Genomic DNA, 26,038 nt, shown 5'->3' with positions numbered 1-26,038 from the left:
AACCTCTACAAGCCCTGATATGAATTGTTATTATGCTATTTATACACCTTAATAATGGAGGCTACAGTGATATTAGGCCTAAATGTCTACCTACCTCATGTTGTTTGCGAAAGGCCAGCAGAGCTTCCTCCTCCTCAGGGATGACCCCGTACTTCAGCACCCTCTCTGCCTCCGCCAGATGCTCCAGGAAGGAGTGGACCAGCCTGTCAAACTTCTCAGCCTGACAGAGACACACATATGAAAGTACAATGAGATAAACCGTCCTTAATAGAAAGCCATAACAAGGCATTATAAAGCCTCGTGCGTGTTTATAACAAGTCATAAATCATTATACCTGCAGGCTTTAAGTAAAGTGTTTAGGAAGGATACACTTTGTTGTCCAAGAGGGGGAAAACTGTCTTGAACAATTTCTGGGTATACCCCGTCCATACTATACAAGTACATTACATAACACTGACGAAGAGTCAAATGTGATCGTAAAATGTGAATAAGACAGTATGGTGAGTTACCTGTTGAAGGGCTGCCTCCAGCCTGGCCTGCTTGGATACGGACAGTTTACACACATCCTCCCAGCGTCCCTCCAATTCGTCCATCTGCTCTTGCAACCAATGGGCATCAGCAGTGCTGCTCCTGGTCAGGTCCCTCACCGAGCGCTTCAGAGTCCTAATGCACCCGGCTCGCTTCCCCAACTCCTTCTGGAACACCTGAGAAACAAGAGAGTCCAAGAGAATGTCAGCGTGAGAGGAATTTCATACCCTGTATTGCTGTCAAACAGCTTTCAGGTGACGCCTCAAGAAAGGTATTGTTATGGTGTCCATAGAAAAGCCTCAATATCTTATCGAATCACATACACAGTATGTATAAATAATGACCTTGTGCTTGTCGATCAGATTGTTGACCATGTCTTTTTCCCCACTGACAGGTACGTCTTCAGCCAGCTGTGGCTCTGCTCTGTATAACCAGTCATTCAAGGCTTGAAGGGCGTCTGTGAATCTGCCTGAAAACAGCAGTGCCTCCTCCAGTTTGTGTTGCCTGAGGAAAATTTGACTGGATAATAAACTCTGTCAAAGTTGGCCAACCGTGTTGCCCAAATTGATTCCGGCCACAATCCACTCCCTACCCCCATCCTTGGCTTTGATGTTTGCAGATCCCTTCCATGTGTGCAGATCTGTAAGGTGGAAGCAAAATTGTGGATAGTCCACAACTATTTGGATTCAACCTATCCTATCCCTTCAGGTCTACAGATATTGAGGGCCTAGGGGAAGAGGTAGGGAGTGAATTCGGACCAGTATTTTAAATCATTTTAGCTGTGTGGAAATGCCATTTCCCTCAGCAGCGCATTGTGTCCCTCACCTTTCCATGGATTTGCCACTGATGGTATCCCATGAGTCCCGGAGCTCAGAGAGCAGGTTCTCCAGGTGCTGTCTGTCCTGGGCGCTCTGGGACCTCTCATGGAGGCCCCGCCCACTCTTTAGAGTGGCCTCGTACATAGGTCGCTTCGAGCGCAGAAGCTTCTGGAAGTCCTAGGAGCACACATACAGAAAAATACAGGAATAAAAGGTAAATATGTAATTTTGCTGAACAAAAACAATGGACAAAAACAATGGATTTAAACGATACATTCTAAGCTAGAATAATATTCACAAGAGCTACAATTATTTCTATAATTTCTTTAGGCCTACCTTCTGTTCGGTGAGCTGCAGTTTAATTTCCTCGTGGTCCGCGGCGATCTCTTTATGTGTGTCCAGCGTCTGCTCCACCTCAGTCATCCAGTCCACTAGGAGGCGCCAAGATTCACTGAACTGAAATATTAGAGGATAACGTGTGCTTGTTATCATGAGAGCCCTTCTAAATTGGACTATTGAAACTGAGGCATTAAGACTGTTTTGGAGGGTTACTACGAGTTAATAGATAGAGGATGTCGGGGAAAAAAAATATTATGTGGGGTGGAAAATACAGAATAGTTCATAATTACCAAAAAAACTATATTTCAGAGATGGTTCTGTATCTATACCTGTTTTGCATTCTTCTTGACGTCCTCTAGTGTTCGGCCCCTCTCTGTGGTGCACTGGTGAAGTTTCCTGTAGCGGTCCTGTACGGTCATGATCAGGTTGTGAACCACGTCACAGTCCTCCTTCCTGCTCAGCTCGGTCAGCCTGGAGCCTGCAGTCTCCACCACCGTCTTCTTCTCACCGTAGCAGTTCACCTCACCCACCAGAGTCTGTAGGGAGGAAATACACTATGATTTATCATATACACACACAGACATCATTCACACATGCACACACATATGCACAAACACATACTCTCACACACAGACACAAATGCATGTGCACAAACACATACTCTCACACACAGACACAAATGCATGTGCACAAACACATACTCTCACACACAGACACAAATGCATGTGCACAAACACATACTCTCACACACAGACACAAATGCACGCTAAGACAGACAGACAGACAGACAGACAGATGACAGACAGACTAAGACAGACAGACAGACAGACAGACAGACAGACAGACAGACAGACAGACAGACAGACAGACAGACAGACAGACAGACAGACAGACAGACAGACAGACAGACAGACAGACAGACAGACAGACAGACAGACAGACAGACAGACAGACAGACAGACAGACAGACAGACAGACAGACACACACACACACACACACACACACACACACACACACACACACACACACCCGGTGTTCTTGAAGCTGGCCACAGACTGTGTCCAGGACGAAGCTGGGGGCAGGCAGGTCTCCTATGGCCTCCTCATACTTGGTCATCCTGGTCAGCAGCTCCTGGACATTACAGTGGAACTCCTTTGCCAGGCTCAACCCTTCGGTTAGCTTAGCCTACGAACAGAACAGATATCACACTTTTACCCAGGTCATTCACAAATATACTGTAGTTAATCATCATATTCTTAGGCCCCTCATCAGTGTCACTTAGCCTTGTCCCAGATCTGGGTTGGAAGAAAACTGACTGAAAAAGGGAGGGACTACCTGAACTTATCCAGTAAGAAATGCTCCTTTTCGTTTTCTGTAGCTAAAACATTGTTGCATGCCCTAATCAACCCAACCCTGTATGTAAGGTTGACAATGGTCAGAGGGGTTGGCTAAAGCACATAGATCTGGGAGCAGCCTAAGTCTCACCCTCACCTTACGGTCCTGTACTTTCCCATAGACGGTAGTCCACTTCTGCTCCAGGATACAGAGGCTGTGTTCTGTGCTGGAGCCCCGGGTCACGTTGCCGCTCTCCAACATCCTGCGGATGGCGTTCCTCACATCTGTGTAGGCATGGAGCTTGGAGTCCATCTCGTTACATAGCTCCTGGGGCGGTAGAGAGAGGGAAGCTCAGCATCCACTATGTCCACTTATATACAGCACGTCTCCCACTTTCCTTTCAAACTGATGGACAAAATATTATTCTTTATGTATGCAGTCAAATGTCCATCTGCTAACTAGTTACTGTCCACCGTAACTGGGTAGAACAGGAGAGAAATAGCCTATTGACTAATTGTCATCTTTTTGCAAATCGGTTGATAGGAGGCTGCAAGGACACCGTTGTAATTTATCGATAACAATATTGAATATGCTCTCGGAGCCATCGGCATCAATACCTTCTGTCTCTCCAGAGTCTGTGCAGCAGGAAGGAGCTCTACAGCACAGTGGCATTGTGACATTGAACAATGATGATTAGGGCATTTTGGGACTGGCACTGAGCACTAGCACCCGGTCCTCTCTCAGGACCCTCTGTGGAGTGCCAGTGTTGTAGTACTCCACTCTAGCAACTTGATTACAGCACTAGGCACAGCACACTGACACTGTGCTGTCAGCTCAAGAGGAAGAGATTATTCTGGGACAGCCACTGGGCTCTAGCACCCTCTCCTGTTCCCAGGACCCCTGGGGAAGTGCACAACACACTAGCACTCTGTTCTGTCAGCTCCGTTACACCCTGGGAGTGGTGTAAGACTGGTGGAGTGGTCTTGATGCTCTCCAGAAGGCATCTGTCACTGAGACTAGTCCCAGGGATAACAGTAAGAGAGAACACTATGTCAAACTGCCTAAGCTCATTAGTTTAGGGGCGGCAGGGTAGCCTAGTGGTTAGAGCATTGGACTAGTAACCGGAAGGTTGCATTGGACACGGGTGCGTTCTGAGCCCTCTCCTGTACTCCCTGTTCACCCACGACTGCGTGGCCACGCACACCTCCAACTCAATCATCAAGTTTGCGGACGACACAACAGTGGTAGGCTTGATTACCAACAACGACGAGACGGCCTACAGGGAGGAGGTGAGGGCCCTCGGCGTGTGGTGTCAGGAAAATAACCTCACACTCAACGTCAACAAAACTAAGGAGATGATTGTGGACTTCAGGAAACAGCAGAGGGAACACCCCCCTATCCACATCGATGGAACAGTAGTGGAGAGGGTAGCAAGTTAAGTTCCTCGGCATACACATCACAGACAAACTGAATTGGTCCACTCACACAGACAGCATCGTGAAGAAGGCGCAGCAGCGCCTCTTCAACCTCAGGAGGCTGAAGAAATTTGGCTTGTCACCAAAAGCACTCAAACTTCTACAGATGCACAATCGAGAGCATCCTGGCGGGCTGTATCACCGCCTGGTACGGCAACTGCTCCGCCCTCAACCGTAAGGCTCTCCAGAGGGTAGTGAGGTCTGCACAACGCATCACCGGGGCAAACTACCTGCCCTCCAGGACACCTACACCACCCGATGTTACAGGAAGGCCATAAAGATCATCAAGGACATCAACCACCCGAGCCACTGCCTGTTCACCCCGCTATCATCCAGAAGGCGAGGTCAGTACAGGTGCATCAAAGCTGGGACCGAGAGACTGAAAAACAGCTTCTATCTCAAGGCCATCAGACTGTTAAACAGCCACCACTAACATTGAGTGGCCGCTGCCAACACACTGACACTGACTCAACTCCAGCCACTTTAATAATGGGAATTGATGGGAATGATGTAAATATATCACTAGCCACTTTAAACAATGCTACCTTATATAATGTTACTTACCCTACATTATTCATCTCATATGCATACGTATATACTGTACTCTATATCATCGACTGCATCCTTATGTAATACATGTATCACTAGCCACTTTAACTATGCCACTTTGTTTACATACTCATCTTATATGTATATACTGTACTAGATACCATCTACTGTATCTTGCCTATGCTGCTCTGTACCATCATTCATTCATATATCCTTATGTACATATTCTAGTTAGATTACTTGTTGGTTATTACTGCATTGTCGGAACTAGAAGCACAAGCATTTCGCTACACTCGCATTAACATCTGCTAACCATGTGTATGTGACAAATAAATTTGATTTGATTTCGATTTGATTTTGACTAGTAACCGGAAGGTTGCAAGTTCAAACCCTCAAGCTGACAAGGTACAAATCTGTCGCTCTTGGCATACCTTGGGACAGGTTGACCCTGAATGGGATTCACTGTGACTTTTTCCACCAGATTTTAAAGGTAAAATGTTACATACTGGATTACAACAGTGTCATGGTGGTGACCATGTCTTTATTTTTTACACACGTTTTAAGCAATACCTTCATAATTTCCATGTCTTTACCATTAACAACCATTGCTTTTTGCCATGTCTGGGTACTTACTGACATCCAGTGGCAAAGAGGTGTGCTCACATAGGTAAAAGTCCTCACAAAATGATCGTTTTTGTTGTTTTGTGTCACTCTAGTATGAATTAATGAGTAACATTTGATTTTCGCGTCAAATCGCCATTTGGCAACTCATCCCTTATGGCATTAATTGGCACATAAACAAACATTACAATAATTCACTGTGGTAATTCAATGATATTTCTTCTTCTGGTGTTCTCTGCATTACGCATCGCATAAAGAGTGAATAATGTAAGGTAAAAGATCAATACATAATAGTAAATAAGGTTATCCAAACATTTCAAAAAATATATACATAAATACATACATACACACTGTATATATACACACACACACACACATATGTACATACATACATAACATATACAGATAAATAAATACAGAACAAAAAGAAACAGAAGGCATTTGAACCCAGTCTGACACAAAGAGAAGTTTTATGTGTGAGACAAGCCTATGCACAATCTATATGCACACGTACCATTTACCACATAGAAGCTAAATATATTGTAATGACCTGACTAGATCATAAATGAACAATTGTCCAGACAGAGGCTTGAGTTTGCGAATTGACGGTTTATTAAACCAACTTTACACAGGCTACTGTTTGGGCCGTAGCACACGCCAAATAGATGACAGATAACCCACAAGCCAATCGTGACCTTCTCTTGTGAAGCCCAGACGTAAGAGAGAGAGAACAAAGGCTGAACCTGGTCTTAACTTCCAATGCTCCACCCCCCTGCCCAACCCCCCTCCCCGCCACTCCGCCAACCACCAGGATGCCCGGCATCAGAACATTCCAGGCATTCCCGTGATTGGCAGATAGCAGGTTGATTGACATGTCGGACCCCGCGAACACCGGGTACTGGTCAGTACAACACAACCACCTCCTAGCCTAACCCATAACACACAGCTGTCTGTGCGGGTCGCTACAATATGTACAATGTAATTATAGGTAGCCCATTTTCTTTATTCCAGGCTTTTAACTAAATATTCCGCAAACGGAAATGGAAAAAAAAACATAGTAGTTCGTACAATATTTTGCCTATGATAATTGTTTACCATATAGCTATAATAATAAACCGTTGACATTATTGTCGGTAGGTACTATACTGTACATACGTCCAAGCCTGAGTTTCTGCACCGAGGCAGAGTGAGTTTAGTTTCTGTTTTGTTTCTTGGTAACTTGTGGGTGAGGTCCATTTCAACCAATGAGGAAAGAATAGCACAAACGATCCCTGTGTGTGAAAAAGAATGGCTGCCAGTTTGTCTCTCTTGGAGGAGCACCTCTCTTGTCCCGTTTGCGGTGACATCTTCAGGAACCCGGTGGTCCTCAAATGCAGCCACAGCTTCTGTGAGGAGTGTCTGCAGAAATACTGGAAGGAAATGGAGAATCCGCTGTGTCCCGTATGCAAAAAAGAGTGTTCATCTGAGGAGCAGAGTTTAAGCCTCGCCTTAAAGAGTCTCTGTGATTCCTTACAGAACGGGGGTGAAAACATCCGATCTGATAACTGCCAGCTGCATGGGGAGAAACTTAAAATCTTCTGTTTCGACGATAAACAGCTCATTTGTGTTGTCTGCTACACATCAAAAAAACATAAAGGTCATGACTGTTATCCCGTTGAGGAGGCTGTGCCGGATTTGAAGGTGAGACCATTTTGTAAACGTTTTGTTTACTTTGCTTGCATTTAACTGGCAGTGTACCTCTCTGTGACAAAACCAGTTGCTTACTCAGCATAATTGTGTAAATTGACTTCAAAAAAAGAATCGGAGCTGAATTTGAAAAAGCTCGTTGCGTAAAATTACAAGTTCATGTTTGCTTGTGGAAGGCGATGGCAAAAGACACTGCACACACGCACTTAATTTTTTTTGACATTGATGAGGAGAGCAGAGCACCAGAGAGGATGAAAACCACTATCTACTCTCTTTGACAGCACCATTTCCGTTGCTCTTGTCCTGTGAGGAGTATATCTGTCTTTAATAAAACACTTTTTTTGTGGGGAAAAACTCATTCTGATTAGCTGGGCGTGGCTCCCAAGTGGGTAGGCCTAATGCATTTATTTCAATTGACTGATTTCTTTATATGAACTGTAACTCAGTAAAATCGTTTATTGTTGCTTTTATATTTTTATTGAGTTTAAATTATACACCGGATAGGTGCAGTGAAATGTGTGTTTTTTTACGGGATCAGCCATAGTAGTACGGCGATTAAAGTCCCTCGCTCAAGGACACATCGACAGATTTCTCACCTCGTCGGCTCGGGTATTCGAACCAGCGACCTTTCAGCTACTGGCAAATGTGTTTTCTCCATGCACATATACTGTACCCTGCAGGGTTCAATCCATGACATCTTTTCAATTTTTTATCCCACTCTTATTTAGCACAAAAAAAAAGAGATTAGAGGGCTTCAGATTATTCAATACAAAAACCCAAGGCAACCAACCAGCTGCAATACGATTTTTAGTTACATTTGGGCATGTTGAATTGTATTTTCAATCAACCTAAAAAATTCAAGCAAATTTGTGAATGTTGGTTGAGTTAATACGCCAGAATGTTGCGCAAACAAAAAATGGTATTGCATCTGGTTGCCTTGGTTTTTGAAGCTGAATCAACACACATTTTTACAGCGTGGGTAACAAAATCAGATGTTTGACAATTATCACTTCCAATCTAGAGTGAAATCCAGGCTGTGGTTTCCACTTTGAAGAACAAACTAGAAAACAAGAACACAGCCAAGATGTGTCATCAAAGCTGGGTGGAGCACATAAAGGTAGCTATTATAATGCATTTTAAGTAACATAAATATTTGAGTGAGCGTTTGGGCAATGTTGAAAGTTGAGTTGAATGTTCTATTGTAGGGCCAGGCCCAATTTGCAGAGGAGCAGATCAGCAGGGAGTTTCAGAAACTCCACCAGTTCCTAGACGAGGAAGAGACGGCCAGGATAGCTACCCTGAGAGAGGAAGAACGGCAGAAATCTGAAGTGATGCAAGAAAAAGCTGAGGCGTTGACCAGAGAGCTCACAACCCTTTCAGAGACGATTGTAGTTATAGATAAGGAAATGGAAGTTGACAATATCACATTCCTGCAGGTAAGGGGTCTGTCAAAATGTTAAAAATCCCATTGCTGTGAAACTGTTTCTCTCACAGTCGCCTGATATTAAGTGACGTTTGTCCTCGTTCTTTTTTTCATAGAACTACAAGGCCATACTTAACAGGTAAATCACTTTTTTTTTTAAGCGTCTAAATTATTATAATTCTTTCCATTCCACTGACGCATCAAAAAAAAAAAAAAAAAATTCTTCCATAGAGCCAATTGCACATTCCCAGATACTGAAGATACTCAGGTAGTGTCAGGAGCACTGATTGACGTGGCCAAACATGTGGGATCTCTCAAGTTCAAAGTCTGGGAGAAGATGCATGAGTTTGTTGACTACAGTGAGTGCATCCCCCCCCAAAAAAAATTGGTTTCTCTACTGTATGTCTCCCACCAATATAGTTCAATATTAATATGCAATATCTCTGCACACATCCCTATAGCTCCTGTGACCATGGATCCGAACACTATGTCCACTAAGTTCACACTCTCTGATGACCTCACCACTATGACATACTGTGACGAGAGGCAGAGTCTCCCAGACAATCCCGAAAGGTTTCTTAACGTAGGAGTGTTGGGTTCTGAAGGGTACAGTGAAGGCATCCATTACTGGGATGTGGAGGTAGGAGATAATGATAACTGGATCTTAGGAGTAGCCAAAGAGTCCATTCCACGCAAGAAGCAAGTCAAAATGGAGCCTCAGAGTGGATTGTGGATCATCAAACACATCAGTGGCAAATACAAAGCATGTATAAAATCGCATGTCCAGATCAAAGTAGATGAGAGCCCACAAGTGATCCGAGTTCGACTGGACTGTGACAAAGGGGAGGTGACATTCTGCGACATCACCAAGAAACGAACTCTCTACACCTTCAAAGACAAATTCACTGAAAAGGTGTTCCCGTACTTTAATAGTGGAAGTAAGATTTGCCCACTGCGCCTTTTTGTAGCGGGAAAGGCGAAAACTATCTAATTGCCAGGGTCAAGTGAGGACAAACATATGTAATTATGTACTGACATTAGCTGGAAGGTTGTGAAAATTGTTTGACTAAAACTCCATGTAATTAAAATGAAGACTTTCCTTTAATATTTTTTTAAATTACGGGTTAACACCCGTACTCTTACGATAAGTGCCATGGGATCTTTAAATGACCGCAGAGAGTCAGGACACCCGTTTAACGTCCCATCCGGAAGACGGCACCCTACACAGGGTAGTGTGATCACTGCCCTGGGGCATTGGGATAGTTTTTAGACCAGAGGAAAGAATAAGATACTGCCATCTCAGAAGTAATGTACAAGTGTTTTAAGCAGTTGATACAGTATATTTTTAAAAAATGTAATGTCAGTAAATCAAAATAAATTATATGTAAGTTTCAATTGCACCTTCCTAGTCATTCAATTAACACTTGCATTTACACATTCACATAAAAAGTTTGAATGTACTGTCATTAGAGATATCAACCACTAGATGGGGATATCCAGCTATATAGACATCCCTATTGCTCAATGCCACACTGTAATATGTGCATACAGTCAGAGTAGGTTCCTCTGAGCTGAGACAACCTTGTAAAAAAAAAAAAAAAAAAATTTTTAATCATACAATGACAATACATATTAGGTTTCAATGAGATCCAGGTGGATGGGTAAAGGGGTCTCACCCTATAGTACTATGAATCTCTGAACTTGGATTTCAGTTTTTGATCAGGGCACAGGACCGTTTCTGTGGGCAGCTACTAGATGGGTCCAGTGGCGACCCATCATTCAGGGCAGTTGAGTTGTTTTTGTTTTGTTGCCTGTTTGCATGTTATTTTGTCATTATTACAGTATGTGTCATATCCGTTTGCAAACAATGTCAATTAAAAGTGTCATACATTGAGTCTGTAATACTGCATACAAACATGGTCTCTTTTTTTTGCATTCTTGAGTGAGGCAGCTTCAAAATGCAGGTGTTTCAGCCTAGCTCAGCACTTTCTGTGGTGGTGGGGCAGCCAGCAGAATATATGGAACGTAGGAGTTGGTAATGTTCTCTCTGCACTGTAATTGGCTCAATGTTCTTTCACTCATGGGGACACTACGTCACCGCAAAATATACAGGTAGAGCTAGAAAATGCATGCCCCTTTGGTGCTGCCATAGAGTTACATTAGAAGTGCCCATCCATGAAGGCTCAAGGTCATTGGCCACAGATACAATTACATCAAATCACGTTTTAACTACAGTAGCTTTGATTGGATTGATCGTGTCAACGTCATACTTTCAAAAGTAGCAAGCTAGCAGTCATCATCATGAATCATGTGACAATCTACTGGTCAGTTATTGATTTGGGGTAGAGTTGGTGTTGTGTTGGCCTTACCAGATGTGCGTTGAGCCTCTCGCTGGCAAAGTCAGGCATCCCCCACACTGTCTTACTGGAGGACAGCCTCAGGTCTGTGTTTTCCAACCACTGAAGAAGATCCTGGATCTCCATTGTAACATCTTGGACCTAAGGTAGAAAACAAATCATAAATACACCTCTGAAAACCATATTTAATTATCAATTACTAATCTGTTATGATTGCAATATTTTAGATTTTACTAAGTCTGATTCACCCCTAGAGGGCACCACAAAGCAGATAATCATTCAGTACTAGTGATGTTGCAATGTTGGGAGAAACCGAATAAGTAGTTTGTCCTAAGATTTCTAATAGGTTTGGCATCTCTTTGCATATGTGATAGTGAATAAGACAAAGAGATGGAGTGATCATGAAAAATAACTTGCCACTTGGTCTATTCCCAATCTCTCCTCACCTGACTGAGGTTGTTCTCCAGCTCCAGCTGTCTGCGCTCTGTCTCACAGCGGACAAACTCCCAGCGTTCATTCAGCTGCTCCAGCTGTGGGTGCAGACCGTGAGGGCTGTCCCCAGTCCCCACCTCCAATAGGCCCCGCCCCGCCTGGTTCAAAGACTCCACCGTACGCACGTGGGACATGACGTCATTACGCAGCACCTAGAGTGGAGAGGAAGATAGTGGCACACTTGATGACAATACTGTAATACACATGATATTTGCACACAAACATCTTATGCTCAGAGAAATGATCCAATAGTATCATCCTTCCTCAAACACACACATACCCATAGGTGTCAGAAGCTTTAAAATGACATTGATCCCAATACATTGATTCATTTAAGTCACAAACCTTGTGTTTGGCCAGCTCTATCTCGCATGCCTGCAGGTCGATGCTGATTGGCCGACTGCCCTGGAGGAGGTCGGCTGTGTGGGAGAGCCAGGTGTGCAGCTCATCCAGAGTGTTCTGAAACTGACCCAGACCCAGCAGGGAACACTCCAGCTGATGCTGCAACCACAAGTAGTGAAAACACATTCACGCATTGTCCCACCTCTTCAATAACATAACCCAAGCCATTAAAAAAAAAAATACTGAACAGGTGTCGGTTTCCTGAACACAGGCTAAGCCTTTTCCTAGACTAAAAAAAAAACATCCTCAATGGAATTTCTTAATCCAGTACTAGGATTAATCTGTGTCTGGGGAAACCAGTCCCAGCCAATTGAATTGCACATATTGATGAGTGATTGAGTGGAGTCTAACCTGTCTGCTGACAGTCTCTGCCTCCAGGCTGTCCCAGCGCTGTCTGAAGTCACACAGGGGAGAAACAGATCCGGGACGCTCAGAGCCTGGAGACAGCCTGCACACAAAGCGGTGGTTCAGGCTCTCCATCTCGATCTTCTTCTGGTATAGCTCCCGTTTAAACTCCTGAGGAGAAACAGCACATGTTTCATATACACTTTACAGAGCTGGCAATATAGAAATAACTGTCAGATTCAGCAAAAGACTCAAAGGCTTAAAGTGACAATTATGGAATGTCTTGCTTATTGCTCCCATGATAGATTATTGGTTTGATTTTGGGAAAGAGTGGGAGCTCTTCAGTGGGTTCTGTTTGTGTAGAGTAGACTCACCTTGAGGTCACACAGCTGCTCTTTGACTGACTCCAGGTCAGTTCCTACCAAGAACTCCTCTGTGGATCTCAGCTCTGCTGACTTGAGCCACTCGAAAAGCCCCTGTGGAAAAACAAGAAATGTATTGTTTTTATATGCTTAAAAACACAATTCCTTCATATACACACACGTCGTTTGTGTTACAAGAAACTATGAATAGTTGCTACAGTTGAAGTTGGAAGTTTACATACACCTTAGGCAAATACATTTAAACTCAGTTTTTCACAATTCCTGACATTTAATCCTAGTAAAAAATGCCGTTAGGATCACCACTTTATTTGAAAAATGTGAAATGTCAGAATAATAGTAGAGAATGATTTATTTCAGCTTTTATTTCTTTCATCACACTCCCAGTGTGTCAGAAATGTACATACACTCAATTAGTATTTGGTAGTGTTGCCTTTAAATTGTTTAACTTGGGTCAAACTTTTCAGGTAGCCTTCCACAAGCTTCCCACAATAAGTTGGGTGAATTTTGGCCCATTCCTCCTGACAGAGCTGGTGTAACTGAGTCAGGTTTGTAGGCGTCCTTGCTCGCACACGCTTTTTCAGTTCTGCCCACACATTTTCTATAGCATTGGAGGTCAGGGCTTTGTGATGTCCAATCCAATATCTTGACTTTCTTGTCCTTAAGCCATTTTGCCACAACTTTGGAAATATGCTTGGGGTCATTGTCCATGTGGAAGACCCATTTGCGACCAAGCTTTAACTTCCTGACTGATGTCTTGCGATGTTGCTTCAATATATCCATATAATTATCCTACCTCATGATGCCATCTATTTTGTGAAGTGCACCAGTCCCTCCTGCAGCAAAGCACCCCCACAACATGATACTGCCACCCCTGTGCTTCACGTTTGGGATGGTGTTCTTCGGCTTGCAAGCCTCCCCCTTTTTCCTCCAAACATAACGATGGTCATTAAGGCCAAACAGTTCTATTGTTGTTTCATCAGACCAGAGGACAAAAAGTATGATCTTTGTCCCCATGTGCAGTTGCAAACCGTAGTCAGGCTTTTTTATGCCGGTTTTGGAGCAGTGGCTTCTTTCTTGCTGGGTGGCCTTTCAGGTTATGTCGATATAGGACTTGTTGGATATAGATAGTTTTGTTTCCTCCAGCATCTTCACACGGTCCTTTGCTGTTGTTCTGGGATTGATTTGCACTTTTCACGCCAAAGTACATTCATCTCTAGGAGACAGAACGCAACTCCTTCCTGAGCGGTATGACGGCTGTGTGGTCCCATGGTGTTTATACTTGCGTACTATTGCTTGTACAGATGAACGTGGTACCTTCAGGCGTTTGGAAATTGTTCCCAAGGATGAACCAGACTTGTGGAGGTCTACAATTTTTTTCTGAGGTCTTGGCTGATTTCTTTTGATTTTCCCGTGATGTCAAGCAAATACGCACTGAGTTGAAAGGTCGTCCTTGAAATACATCCACAGGTACACCTCCAATTGATTCAAATGATGTCAATTATCAGAAGCTTCTAAAGCCAAGACAATTTTCTGGAACTTTCCAAACTGTTTAAAGGCACAGTCAACTTAGTGTATGTAAACTTCTGACCCACTGTAATTGTGATACAGTGAATTATAAGTGAAATAATCCGTCTGTAAACAATTGTTGGAAAAATGACTTGTGTCATGCACAAAGTAGATGTCCTAACCGACTTGCCAAAACTATAGTTTGTTAACAAGAAATGTGTGGAGTGGTTGAAAAACGAGTTTTAATGACTCCAACCTAAGTGAATGTAAACGTCCGACTTCAACTGTATGTATTTTGAAGTGGTGAAATAACTTCCATATTGAACAATGAAACATGCGATCCTGTTGACTTGTACAAGTGGCGACACTGAAGCTGGCTTCCCAGACCTCGGGTATCGACTGTGTCTCTCGCAGTTAACACCATTTGTTTCCCATTGGCAGGGAAGTGCACAGTCTGTCAGTCACTCATCACCAACACTACAGGGAGCTAGAGTCTGGTTTCTGCCATTGCAATGTGGACATAAAAGACTAGTGGAGTTTATTGTTGGCTGGTTGCCACTGCACTGGGGGAGTTAAGAGGAGAAGCGGCAGCCAAGCAAAGCTAAGTGACAATACGGATATGTTAGTGACCGGCTCCCACACACAGACACACTCACGAATGCACGCATGTACTACACATGCATACACGCACACATACTGTACACACGTACCTGCATGGTGTCCTGGTAATGTAGAGCCATCTGTAAAGATTCCTCCAGTGTTTTGTGACACTCACTCCAGAGTTTACTCAGGTTGTTCCATGTGCAGTAGAGCTATGGAGTCAGTGATGTCGTTGTTTAGAAACACATTGGAAAAGGATTGTCTTATGGAGAATGAATATTAACATAAATGTTACCTCTTCTCACTCCTCACCTCATCTAAGCTCTTGGTGACATCAGGTTTGTCTGTATCCCCACATGCTGACATCAGGTCCATTCCCAGAATGCCAAGCGTGTCCAGGTCCCCCTGTAGACTGTCGATGTCCTCCCTGAGTGTCTGTAAGGCGATATTGTCAGGGGTGAGAGACCCCACAATGGAATCAGTAATAAGGGAGATAAATTGAAGCAGACAGGGTAAAGTACATTTTTTTTTAAATAGATCGTCTTGGATCATCTTAGTACCTGACAGAGGATGGAAAAAAAACACATTCACTGGAAATTGTACTGAACTATTTCATTCATCTTAAAGCAGCTAAGATCAAACCAACAGCTCCACTGTCCACAGTTACCTGCATAGTCTCCAGGCTCTGGCGGATGGTCTCTGAGTCTGTCCTGCTGGCGTTCAGGTCCAGGACAGCCTGTTGGGCATCGTACAGGCCGGCCGTCACATCACTAACATCGCTCCAGAACTTGAGAGCCAGGTCCAGCAGGTTGAGCAGCCAGCCATCTCTCTCCTGAGCCTGCCTCTGAGCCTCCTCCCACAGCTGAGTCAGGCTGGACACCCGCTCCTGGATTGCTAGGGAGAAGACAGAATACAGTCATTATAATACATTGAATTTGAGTAATTTAGCAGACACTCATACACATGTTAACCACATATCACAATCATTGGAAATCTCAGTGACATCTGTATTGTCTCTCAAATTACTTTCTCTACACACTCCAAATTTTTTTTAACCCATTGTAGGTAACCTAGGCAGCATCTCTGTCAAAGTTGTTTCAAGATAAATCCAAGATTCCCCCTCTCCAGATGTGTGCTGCTAAACAGAAAAGCTCCAAATTGATTTAAACAACTCACAAGAAAGAAAGTTACACACCCTTTATACTCCCGACAATTGAATGCAAAGACCCAACATTTCAGGCACTTCGTGATGAGTGTACCTGTACCGATGGAGGCGTCCCCAGCTGCCTGTGTGTTGGCCAGGAGCTCATCAGCCTGGGTCCCTATACTCCCTAGGCCCAGTTCCAGCTTGGAGAGCTCAGCCAGAGTGTGCTTGTTGTCCTGTAGCTGCTCCTGGATGCGTGGGGTCTGACCCTGCAGAGAGGCTGGGGACTGCATGTGACCAAGCAGACCATCCAGACTCTCTCTAATCAGCGTCATCCTCTCATTCAACTACAGAGACAAGACACCATTGTGTCACTGTGTGTATGTGATGGTCAAATGTTTACATGTTTCTATGTGTATAGTCTATTCTCACAGTATGCAGAGTCTGGCGAGACTGCTACAAGTACTGTATTTACACTAAGTATACATGCACCATGTGTGTGTCTTCATGTGTGTGTCTTTATGTGTGTGTGGGTGCGTGTGTGCGTGCGTGCGCTTTGGGTGTGTGTGTTTGTGATGCATGTGTGTCTTCATGCATGCTTGCGTGCGTTCATGCAGCAGTGTGTGCATACTGTCACCTGTGTGTATCTGGGCAGGGACTCTTCCAGTAGATTGGCAGCCTCTCTGACCCTGTCCCTGATGGCCCTGTGCTGCTCCTTAAGCTCTGTGGCGGTATGACATAACTCCTTCCCCTGGGCGGGACTAAGCTCTGACAGACGTTTCCCCAGCGAGCACAGCCGTGCTATCAGAGGTCTATGCTCTGCTATGGACTCCCTTAGGCCCTAGGTGAGAAACGGTTAGGGGTTATAGAAATAGATCCTTAGACACATAGATCTGGGTTGTATTCATTAGGGCACACAGTAGTAAAAAAGGACAGTTTCTTATTGCAAAAGTTCAGGTAGTTCCTCCACATTTTCTTCCATTTGGTACCTAATGTTTACGACCCAGATGATTTTTTGGGCATGGTAAAGGAATTGTTGAGTGCACGTAAATGGCTATGTTTGAGAAACAAGGGGTCTCCTTTCTATCCCTGAGAACTGTTGAAGAGGAAAGTTAACACGGGTCACCTTGTCTCCCTTTCCATTAACTACCTAGGAGAATAGAGATGTCTTTTATATACCTGCGGGAATGTTCAATGGTTTCCTTTCAAGTAGATTAAAGTACTCTAATGAACGGAGCTGAATAATCTACAAGGGAAGAACAGTAGAACAGCACATTTGAGCAGAAAACGGAGGGGGAGCTGTGAAATCTAAAAGGGCATCATTGTTGAACGGGGGGGGAAAAAGTTTTAAAGAATTGGCACTCCACTCAAAGGCAGGTCTCTGCTACCTGTAAGAGGTCCTGTTGTTCTCGGAAAGCCTTGTAGCTAATGGTGCTCAGGGAGAGCTGGCCAATGAGCGCTTGGGTTTCCTGTAGCCACGGTGACACCTCAGCAAGGCCCTCAGTGAACTGGACCAAGAGGGACTGGGCATGCTCCAGCTGCAAGACCACATGGGAGTTGGTGGCTGACGTGGTGTTGCATTGTTCCTGTAAGGCATCCAACGGGATCTGGGAAGATCGGACGACAACAGCTTTAACGTGATCCGTATGCTATTAGCTTGTCTCGTTTGTTTGAACGTTTTATAGTCAGATGTTATCATGGGTGAGAAGGTACAGTATGTACCTGCAGGTCCCCTATTTCCCCTTCATCACCGTATGTCTGCAAGATTTCAGCGATCTTCACCATCTTCTCAATGTTGAACTTGTGTTGCAGAATCTCCACCGCGAGGATCTTCATGTACACAACACAAAAGCATGGCATATTTTACAATCTACAATGAAGGTCATGTAAAATGCTGTGCAAACACACAAGCATTTGCAGACCAAGACATATGTTCAAACATCACACATCATCAGACCTCTATACAAATCTACATAGGTGGTTGTAGAACAAAACAAAGCATATGTAGAGGTGGATGAACAGGCTTGTATAGGCTGGCCCTAAGGGACAAAGTAGCTTTTGAAATGCAGTTCCAAATGGGTCTCTTCACCTTCTGTTCATAGAGTTGGGCAGAGATATGCTCAGGCTCCAGAGTAATAGCTTTGAGTTGCTCCAGGCTCAGGGCAGTGTCTCTGAACCAGGCCATCTCCTTCACCACAGCCTGCTCCAACTGACAATAACATACACATACAGACAGGTTAATAAAAGTACACATTGCTGTCTAGTTGAAGTGTGTGCCGAGTTCCTACTACTTCCTCCGTATCAGAAGACTGTCAATATTGCCTAAATGCACGGGACCCAATGAGTAGTCATGACCCGGGTGTAAGCAGTCCATCAACCTCATATCAGTTATGCACACGGGCAACATTGCTAAGCCCCGCCTCTTACCCTCTGTCTCTCTGCAGCACAGAGCACTGTGTCTCCACCCCCAGTCTGCCCCCCAGCAGGCCCCAGCAGTTCCCTCTCGATGCGGCCCAGCCACAGGTGGAGGTCTTCCTGGCTGGAGGTGCAGCGGCTGGATGCCTCCAGGGCCTGCTCCAGTCTCTGCAGCACGTCACCACTAGTCAGGCTCAACACCGAGCAGCGTATCCTCAGGCTGTCCACACGCTCCTGCACCTGCTGGGCTTCCTCCTCTGTGGGGACCACACCAGACACAAAGACGTGTAGGATTAGCATGTTGCTAGTCTTAGCATGTGGATCATCTTATCATTTTGGTGCTCGTAGCATGTTGATACTCTTAGCATGTTAGTACCCTTAGCACGTTGTTGCTTTTAGCATGTTTTTACGATTAGCATGTAGCACAGGAGGTTGTGGCACAATAATTGGTAATGACTGGAGTGGAATAGGTGGAATGGTATCAAATACATCAACTGCATGGTTTCCATGTGTTTGATGCCATTCCATTTGCTCCGCTCCGGCCATTATTATGTGTCGTTCTATCCCTCAACAGCCACCTGTGACATGTCGCAACTCATGTTTATTTCTCTATGTAAGTCATCTGTTGATGGATTTTGTCTATTGGTAAGGGTAAACATATACAAACACGTTGATTTTGCACCATCATTTATGTTACCTGAAATCATCTCCTTGAGATCATGACCACTCTGTTGAATTTTCACCAAGTCAGCGTTTTTCGCCTTGATCTCTTCCGCCACAGCCTGAGGGGTATTACAAAAATATGATTTCTCCGCCCACCAGCCTCCACTGGTACATAAACATGCAGTATATGGCACAGGGTATACAGTGCCTTGCGAAAGTATTCACCCCCTTGGCATTTTTCCTATTTTGTTGCCTTACAACCTGTAATTTAATAGATTTTTGGGGGTTTGTGTAATTTGATTTACACAACATGCCTACCAATTTGAAGATGCAAAATATTTTTTATTGTGAAACAAACAAGAAATAACTTGAGTGTGCATAACTATTCACCCCCCCCCCCCAAACTCAATACTTTGTAGAGCCACCTTTAGCAGCATTTACAGCTGCAAGTCTCTTGGGGTATGTCTCTATAAGCTTGGCACATCTAGCCACTGGGATTTTTGCCCATTCTTCAAGGCAAAACTGCTCCAACTCCTCAAGATGGATGAGTTCCTGCTGGTGTACAGAAATATTTAAGTCATACCACATATTCTCAATTGGATTGAGGTCTGGGCTTTGACTAGGCCATTCCAAGACATTTAAATGTGTCCCTTTAAACCACTCGAGTGTTGCTTTAGCAGTATGCGTAGGGTCATTGTCCTGCTTGAAGGTGAACCTCCATCCCAGTCTCAAATCTCTGGAAGACTGAAACAGGTTTGCCTCAAGAATTTCCCTGTATTTGGCGACATCCATCATTCTTTCAATTCTGACCAGTTTCCCAGTCCCTGCCAATGAAAAACATCCCACAGCATGATGTTACCACCACCATGCTTCACTGTGGGGATGGTATTCTCGGGGTGATGAGAGGTGCTCAATTTTTGTCTTATCTGATCAGAGTACCTTCTTCCATATGTTTGGGGAGTTTCCCACATGCCTTTTGGCTAACACCAAATGTGTTTGCTTATTTCTTTCTTCAAGCAATGGCCACTCTTCCGTAAAGACCAACTCTGTGGAGTGTACGGCTTAAAGTGGTCCTATGGACAGATACTCCAAATTCCGCTGTGAAGCTTTGCAGCTCCTTCAGGGTAATTTTTGGTCTCTTTGTTGCCTCTCTGATGAATGCCCTCCTTGCCTGGTCCATGAGTTTATAACCCAACCCTGATCTGTCCTTCTCCACAACTTTGTCCTGACCTGTTTGGAGAGCTCCTTGGTCTTCATGGTGCCACTTGCTTGGTGGTTCCCCTTGCTTAGTGATGTTGCAGACTCTGGGGCCTTTCAGAACAGGTGTACAGGTATATATACTGAGATCATGTGACAGATCATGTGACACTCAGACTGGACACCGGTGGACTTTATTTAACTAATTATGTGACCTCTGAAGGTAAATGGTTGCACCAGATCTTATTTAGGGGCTTCATAGCAAAGGGGGTGAATACATATGCACGCACCACTTTTCTGTTTTTTTTTTTTTTTTAAATAAGTAATTTTTTTCATTTCACTTCACCAATTTGGACTATGTTATGTATGTCTATTACATGAAATCCCCCCCAAAATGTATTTCAATTACAGGTTATAATGCAACAAAACAGGAAAAATGCCAAGGGGGGGGTGAATACTTTTGCAAGGCACGGTAGGCTTTGCATACAGAAGAAACGTATACATAAATTATATCCTACCTTGGCTTTCTCCGTACCCTCGGGGAGGTGTAGCATTTCCCTCTCAACATTGCGTAGCTCGGCCAGGTCCTGCTCCACAGAGATGAGCCATTGCTGCAGGCTGTCCACCCTCTCCTGGAAGAGCTTGGCCCTGGGCAGGATGAGCTCCAGACTGCCCCGCCTGTCAACCCCAATACACAACACCCATTACATTACAGCTCAGCCCACGCTGCCAACAGCATGATAGCATAGCATAGCATAGCATTGCAAAGCAAAGCAAAACACAACATGACATAGCATACCATAGCATAGCATAACATGAAGGGACAGCACCAAAGTTCAATGAGCTGACCTGTTCACTGCATCTACCAGTAAGGCCTCCCATTTGTGTCTGAGCGTGGAAAGCTGGACCTTGGCCTGCTCCCCCTCCTTGCCTGGGAAGGCCTCGGCCATATGAGGGCCCTCCAGCATCATGGTCTCCATACTATGCCTCCGGTCCTCCAGGAGGCGCTGCAGGAGCTGTGAGATGATAATGGATACTCAGCCATTGCCTTATTGTTGTTATGACCAGGGGTTTTACCTGACCACAGTACCTGACCAGGGAAAATGCCAGTCTTACTCATTGTCTTTCTGATGGTGAAACTCGTGGATATTTTCACAATGATAAAAAGTCCAAACCTGTGATAAATTGGGGAAGAGCTGCTTTGGAACATTCAGTGTAATCTTACAAATGCTTGAAAATAGGCTACAACTATTGAGAAGTGAAGTGTAAAGCCAGAGAATACCTCAAATAGATGTATTAGGAGTTAGGACAACTACAGCTCAGATGACTCGGGTCTGAGCTTCAGAGAGTCATTGCTACTTGCTAGTCCTGAGAATTTACATTTGGGTACATGTGCCTTATTCTTGTCTCTCCTTCCTTTGTGTGAGTGCAGTGAAAGCCCCATCTCAAGTGTTAGACTTGCATTGTGAGGATCCAGGCAGGTTTCACCTCACCCACTGTACTCACAATGGGAGCTGGTTCACACTGAAAGGTAAATTGCTGGGGAAAAAATGAACCCCAGGAATTGTAAGAGTGAACCTTCCCTATTCAGCACTGAATTCAAGGGATTTCATTCAATAAAGGGAGCATTTTACTATTTCCATAATCTTAGTACCATTTTCCATAGATAAAGTATCCTCTTGCAATTGATCAAACATTATAGTTACTTAGCCGTGGGTGCTTTGTGGAAGTTTAGACATTTTGTGTACCATGTTGTAAATTGCTGTACCAGTCAAAAGTTGATACACATTTACTCATTCAAGGGTTTTTCTTTATTTTTACCATTTTCTACATTGTAGAATAAAAACTATGAAATAACACATATGGAATCATGTAGTAAACAAAAAAGTGTTAAACAAACCAAAATGTCATTTGGATTCTTCATAGTAGCCACCCTTTGCCTTGATGACAGCTTTGCACACTCTTAGTATTCTCTGAACCAGCTTCATGAGGAATGCTTTCCCAACAGTCTTGAAGGAGTTCCCACAAATGCTGAGAACTTGTTGGCTGCTTTTCCTTCACTCTGCGGTCCAGCTCATCCCAAACCATCTCAATTGGGTTGAGGTCGGGTGATTGTGGAGGCCAGATCATCTGATGCAGCACTGCGTCACTCTCCTTGGTCAAATAGCCCTTACACAGCCTGGAGGTGTGTTGAGTCATTGTTCTTTTGAAATAGTCCCACTAAGCGCAAACCAGATGGGATGGCTTATCGCTGCAGAATGCTGTGGTAGCCATGTTGGTAAAGTGTGCCTTGAATTCTAAATAAATCACAGACTGTGTCACCAGCAAAGCACCCCCACACCATCACACCTCCTCCTCCATGCTTCACGGTGGGAACCACACATGCGGAGATCATCTGTTCACCTACTATGCGTCTCACAAAGACACAGCGGTTGGAACCAAAAATCTCTAATTTGAACTCATCAGACCAAAGGACAGATTTCCAAATGTCTAATGTCCATTGCTAATGTTTCTTGGCCCAAGCAAGTCTCTTCTAATTATTGGTGTCCTTTAGTAATGGTTTCTTTTCACCAATTTGACCATGAATGCCTGATTCACGCAGTCTACTCTGAACAGTTGATGTTGACATGTGTCTGTTATTTTAATTCTGTGAAGTATTCATTTGGGCTGCAATCTGAGGTGCAGTTAACTCTAATGAAATTATCCTCTGCAGCAAAGGTAACTCTAGGTGTTCCTTTCCTGTGGCGGTGCTCATGAGAGCCAGTATCATCCTAGCGCTTGATAGTTTTTGCGACTGCACTTGAAAAAACTTTCAAAGTTCTTGAAATTTTCTGGATTGACGGACCTTCATGTCTTAAAGTAATGATGGACTGTCATCTATCTTAGCTTATTTGAGATGTTCTTGCCATAATATGGACATGGTCTTTTACCAAAAAGGGCTGTCTTCTGTATACCAACCCAGAGACTGATTGGCTCAACGCATTAAGGAAATTAATTCCACAAATTAACTTTTAACAAGGCACACATGTTAATTGAAATGCATTCCAGGTCTACCTCATGAAGCTGGTTGAGAGAATGCCAAGATTGTGCAAAGCTGTCATCAAGGCAAGGGTGGCTCCTTGGAAGAATCTCAAATACAAAATATGTTTTGATTTGTTTAACCCTTTTTTGGTAACTACTGTACATGATTCCATATGTGTTATTTCATAGTGTTGATGTCTTCACTATTATTATACAATGTAGAAAATCGTTTTTTTTTAAGTAGGTGTGTCCAAACTTTTGACTGGTACTGTACCTTCTGCTCTTGTAGCTGTGCTTTCACCACTTTGACCTCTGAAGATTGAGGCTTCTGATTGGCTGTCAGCTCCTCTATCTCACAGACCCAGGTCAACAGTGCTTCCAGTGATTGATGGAACGTTTCAGAATCTGCAAAATCATCTCTCAGACTCAAGGCAGATCTCATTCCCTGGGGGGAAAGAGAGCATGACACAGCATTAACTCTGTTTATAGTAACTATACAATATGAAACCACAGACATCATGGAACCATGCAGTAATATCAGTGTTGCCTTCATACAGAGGCGATTTGAGATAATGCTAAATAGTCAATTCCATAAAAAACAGAGAAATACACTGGATATCTTACCCTCCAACGGTCCAGGCTGGAATCTTGGTCTGAACTAGAATGTCCGTCGCTATGTAGCTTGGAAAGAAATATAAAAATCAACACACTGCACAAACTACTTTTCTGAAAAAGAGCACTGGGCAAAAACATAACACATTCTGTAGCACATGCTGCTGAAGAGATGTTAAGGAGATTGCAGAGCGGTAAAGATGATAAGTTGAATTTCAGATGTTCAATGAAAGAATGGAATGGAAAGGGGGGAAAAAAGGAGCCAAATCCTAGTCTACTGTACTGAATAATAAGACACTTTAGAGAGGCTGTTTGTTGTTGAAGTTATATTGACCTCAGCGAGTTCCTCAGCTGCTCCAGTCAGAACCCTAACAGTCCTGGTGACTATGGGATCTCCGCCCTTCTCTCCAGAAGGGTACTCCGTCACCTCCACAATTTCTGTCACAACTGTCTCTGTCACTTCCGTCACCTCCGTGACCTCGTGGGAGGCCAAGGTCTTCCAGGACCAGGGGCTGCCCTCTCTAGAGTCTCTCCTCTGGAGACTTCCTTCTCTGGAGTCTCTCCTCTGGAAGCTGGCCCTCCTCTCCGCTGAGCCTGGGACTGAGCCAGGCTGGGCTAGAGGGGATCTCCCATGGGGGATCTCTTGGACCACAGCCTTCCTGGTCAGGGTGCTGTTCCTGGATGTCTTGATAGGGGAGGGGGTGCCTTGCCAGGCATTGTCCAGAGTACTGATGGTGGTGACCGTGGGGGTGGGGGAGGGGTTGGTCCTGAGGGGTTTGTCCGAGGGAGGGGTGTTGCTGTGAGACACCTCATCCTCCACCTCATCCTCCTTTGTCCTGTCTGTCACCCTCTCCTCCTCCTCCTCCTCCTCCTCCTCCCTCTCTCTGACCACCTCCTCCCGCCTGGCCTCCCCATGGTGCGTCAGGGGTGGCGCTTGCCATTCGCGGCGCCGCTGGTAGCACTCTTTCAGGAAGTCCTCGTCGGACCTCACCTGCTTGGACTTCTGGCCCAGGCAGCTGGGCCGGCTGATCAGATTACCCATAATCCTTCAGCCCAGGGGATAGTGAGGTAAAAGGCGAGAGTGGGCCCCTCTGCCATGCATGCAGGAGATCCTTCAGATGCCTAGAGTGAGACAAGGGGGCTTGGGGTGAGCATCCAACTGTAAAATCATTCCTCTTTGACCCCCCCAAAACCGTTTGATTTATGTGAAATGTTTTGTTGATCTCTGATGTTATTGAACCAACTTTAGATAATGCTAAATATCATGTTATTTGCAATGTGCATGACTTGTGACTTTAATCACTAACTAAAACATGGTGAAAACCACTACAACTGCAGAAACATATCCATGAGAGGTTAACTACCTATTCACTCCATCTCTATCCACGAGCCGCCACAGCCCATTTGTTGAGAGAGAGGGAGTAGTACAGTAAAATCAACTGAAGCACAGCAGAGCCAGGGACTCCTGGCTGTCTTACTGTGCAGACAAGGCTGGTTCTTTGTCATCCTTGGACCACATGCACTGATCTGGGCTCTCTTGGTCTTGGATGGCCTGCAACGTTCTGGCTATTGAAATGTGTGTGACAGGCCTGTCCACTGAAAGCAGAATGTTGAAGGATACCCACTGTTAGGAAATCCACTGTTGAGCACTGGCAGGCAGGACCAGTTCTCTCCTGCCAGCTCTAGCCCACTCCGAGCCCGGCCCGGCCCTGGGGACACTATTTAGCCCATAATCAAATATGACATGCATAAAAACGCCCCCTCTTTTTTTGTGTGTGCTGAGGAGGGGGTGGAGGAAGTAGGGGTGGCTTTGCTGGGGGAGGAGGGGTGGGGGGTGACGGTTGAGGGCAGTGATGCGTAGTCGGGGAATCACAGATAAAAGATGTCTATGATGACACAGGACACCGTTCCGCTTTCCAATCTGCTTGTGATGACCTGACATTAACTGCAGAGACACTGGGCTCAAGAAGCATTGTAAACAGGTTGTTCTGTACAGTATTGTGAATGATAATAGGAGCATGATGGCTGCTGTGGCTGATCACTAACAAATCATATCATCCCAACAATTTGGACTGTAAGCCAACATGTTCAAGTATTTAACCTCTTTGCATGGCTTACAATGCATC

At 44.5% G+C, this 26,038-nt stretch overlaps 2 protein-coding genes across 2 annotated transcripts in view; one reads left to right on the top strand and one right to left on the bottom strand.

Annotated features, from left to right (window-relative positions):
- Positions 1-26,038, bottom strand: part of LOC118364221 (plectin-like) — a 140,830-nt gene that overhangs the window by 11,520 nt on the left and 103,272 nt on the right. Inside the window, exons 36-63 of the mRNA XM_052489079.1 lie at positions 24,247-24,958; positions 23,925-23,981; positions 23,575-23,745; positions 21,129-21,295; positions 20,798-20,957; positions 19,117-19,201; positions 18,432-18,676; positions 18,094-18,213; positions 17,727-17,834; positions 17,393-17,611; positions 16,642-16,845; positions 16,120-16,351; positions 15,528-15,754; positions 15,173-15,295; positions 14,971-15,072; positions 12,746-12,847; positions 12,378-12,542; positions 11,970-12,125; positions 11,579-11,776; positions 11,145-11,273; positions 3,178-3,348; positions 2,524-2,871; positions 2,015-2,221; positions 1,683-1,802; positions 1,354-1,523; positions 873-1,032; positions 510-704; positions 95-220 (exon numbers count right to left, since the gene is read on the bottom strand). Of these exons, the coding sequence (XP_052345039.1) occupies positions 95-220; positions 510-704; positions 873-1,032; positions 1,354-1,523; positions 1,683-1,802; positions 2,015-2,221; positions 2,524-2,871; positions 3,178-3,348; positions 11,145-11,273; positions 11,579-11,776; positions 11,970-12,125; positions 12,378-12,542; positions 12,746-12,847; positions 14,971-15,072; positions 15,173-15,295; positions 15,528-15,754; positions 16,120-16,351; positions 16,642-16,845; positions 17,393-17,611; positions 17,727-17,834; positions 18,094-18,213; positions 18,432-18,676; positions 19,117-19,201; positions 20,798-20,957; positions 21,129-21,295; positions 23,575-23,745; positions 23,925-23,981; positions 24,247-24,958 (5,179 nt within the window). The remainder of the gene's footprint in view (positions 1-94; positions 221-509; positions 705-872; positions 1,033-1,353; positions 1,524-1,682; positions 1,803-2,014; positions 2,222-2,523; positions 2,872-3,177; positions 3,349-11,144; positions 11,274-11,578; positions 11,777-11,969; positions 12,126-12,377; positions 12,543-12,745; positions 12,848-14,970; positions 15,073-15,172; positions 15,296-15,527; positions 15,755-16,119; positions 16,352-16,641; positions 16,846-17,392; positions 17,612-17,726; positions 17,835-18,093; positions 18,214-18,431; positions 18,677-19,116; positions 19,202-20,797; positions 20,958-21,128; positions 21,296-23,574; positions 23,746-23,924; positions 23,982-24,246; positions 24,959-26,038) is intronic.
- LOC118364222 (E3 ubiquitin-protein ligase TRIM35-like) lies at positions 6,704-10,690 on the top strand. Its single transcript, XM_035745574.2, has 6 exons — positions 6,704-7,346; positions 8,374-8,469; positions 8,558-8,788; positions 8,892-8,914; positions 9,007-9,134; positions 9,237-10,690. The coding sequence occupies exons 1-6, from the start codon at positions 6,954-6,956 to the stop codon at positions 9,764-9,766; spliced, it is 1,401 nt and encodes a 466-aa protein (XP_035601467.1). The 5' UTR covers positions 6,704-6,953; the 3' UTR covers positions 9,767-10,690.

Source organism: Oncorhynchus keta, chromosome 31, assembly GCF_023373465.1.
Source record: "Oncorhynchus keta strain PuntledgeMale-10-30-2019 chromosome 31, Oket_V2, whole genome shotgun sequence".
NCBI lineage: Eukaryota > Metazoa > Chordata > Actinopteri > Salmoniformes > Salmonidae > Oncorhynchus > Oncorhynchus keta.
This window is presented reverse-complemented; position numbering and strand designations above follow the sequence as displayed.

What these genes read in the sequence shown, in the direction of transcription:
- LOC118364222 (XM_035745574.2), top strand. Translation starts at nt 6,954, where the DNA reads ATGGCTGCCAGTTTGTCTCTCTTGGAGGAGCACCTCTCTTGTCCCGTT. An exon ending in GCTGGGTGGAGCACATAAAG is followed by an intron (nt 8,470 to 8,557) that starts GTAGCTATTATA and finishes GTTCTATTGTAG; the next exon opens with GGCCAGGCCCAATTTGCAGA. An exon ending in TACAAGGCCATACTTAACAG is followed by an intron (nt 8,915 to 9,006) that starts GTAAATCACTTT and finishes ATTCTTCCATAG; the next exon opens with AGCCAATTGCACATTCCCAG.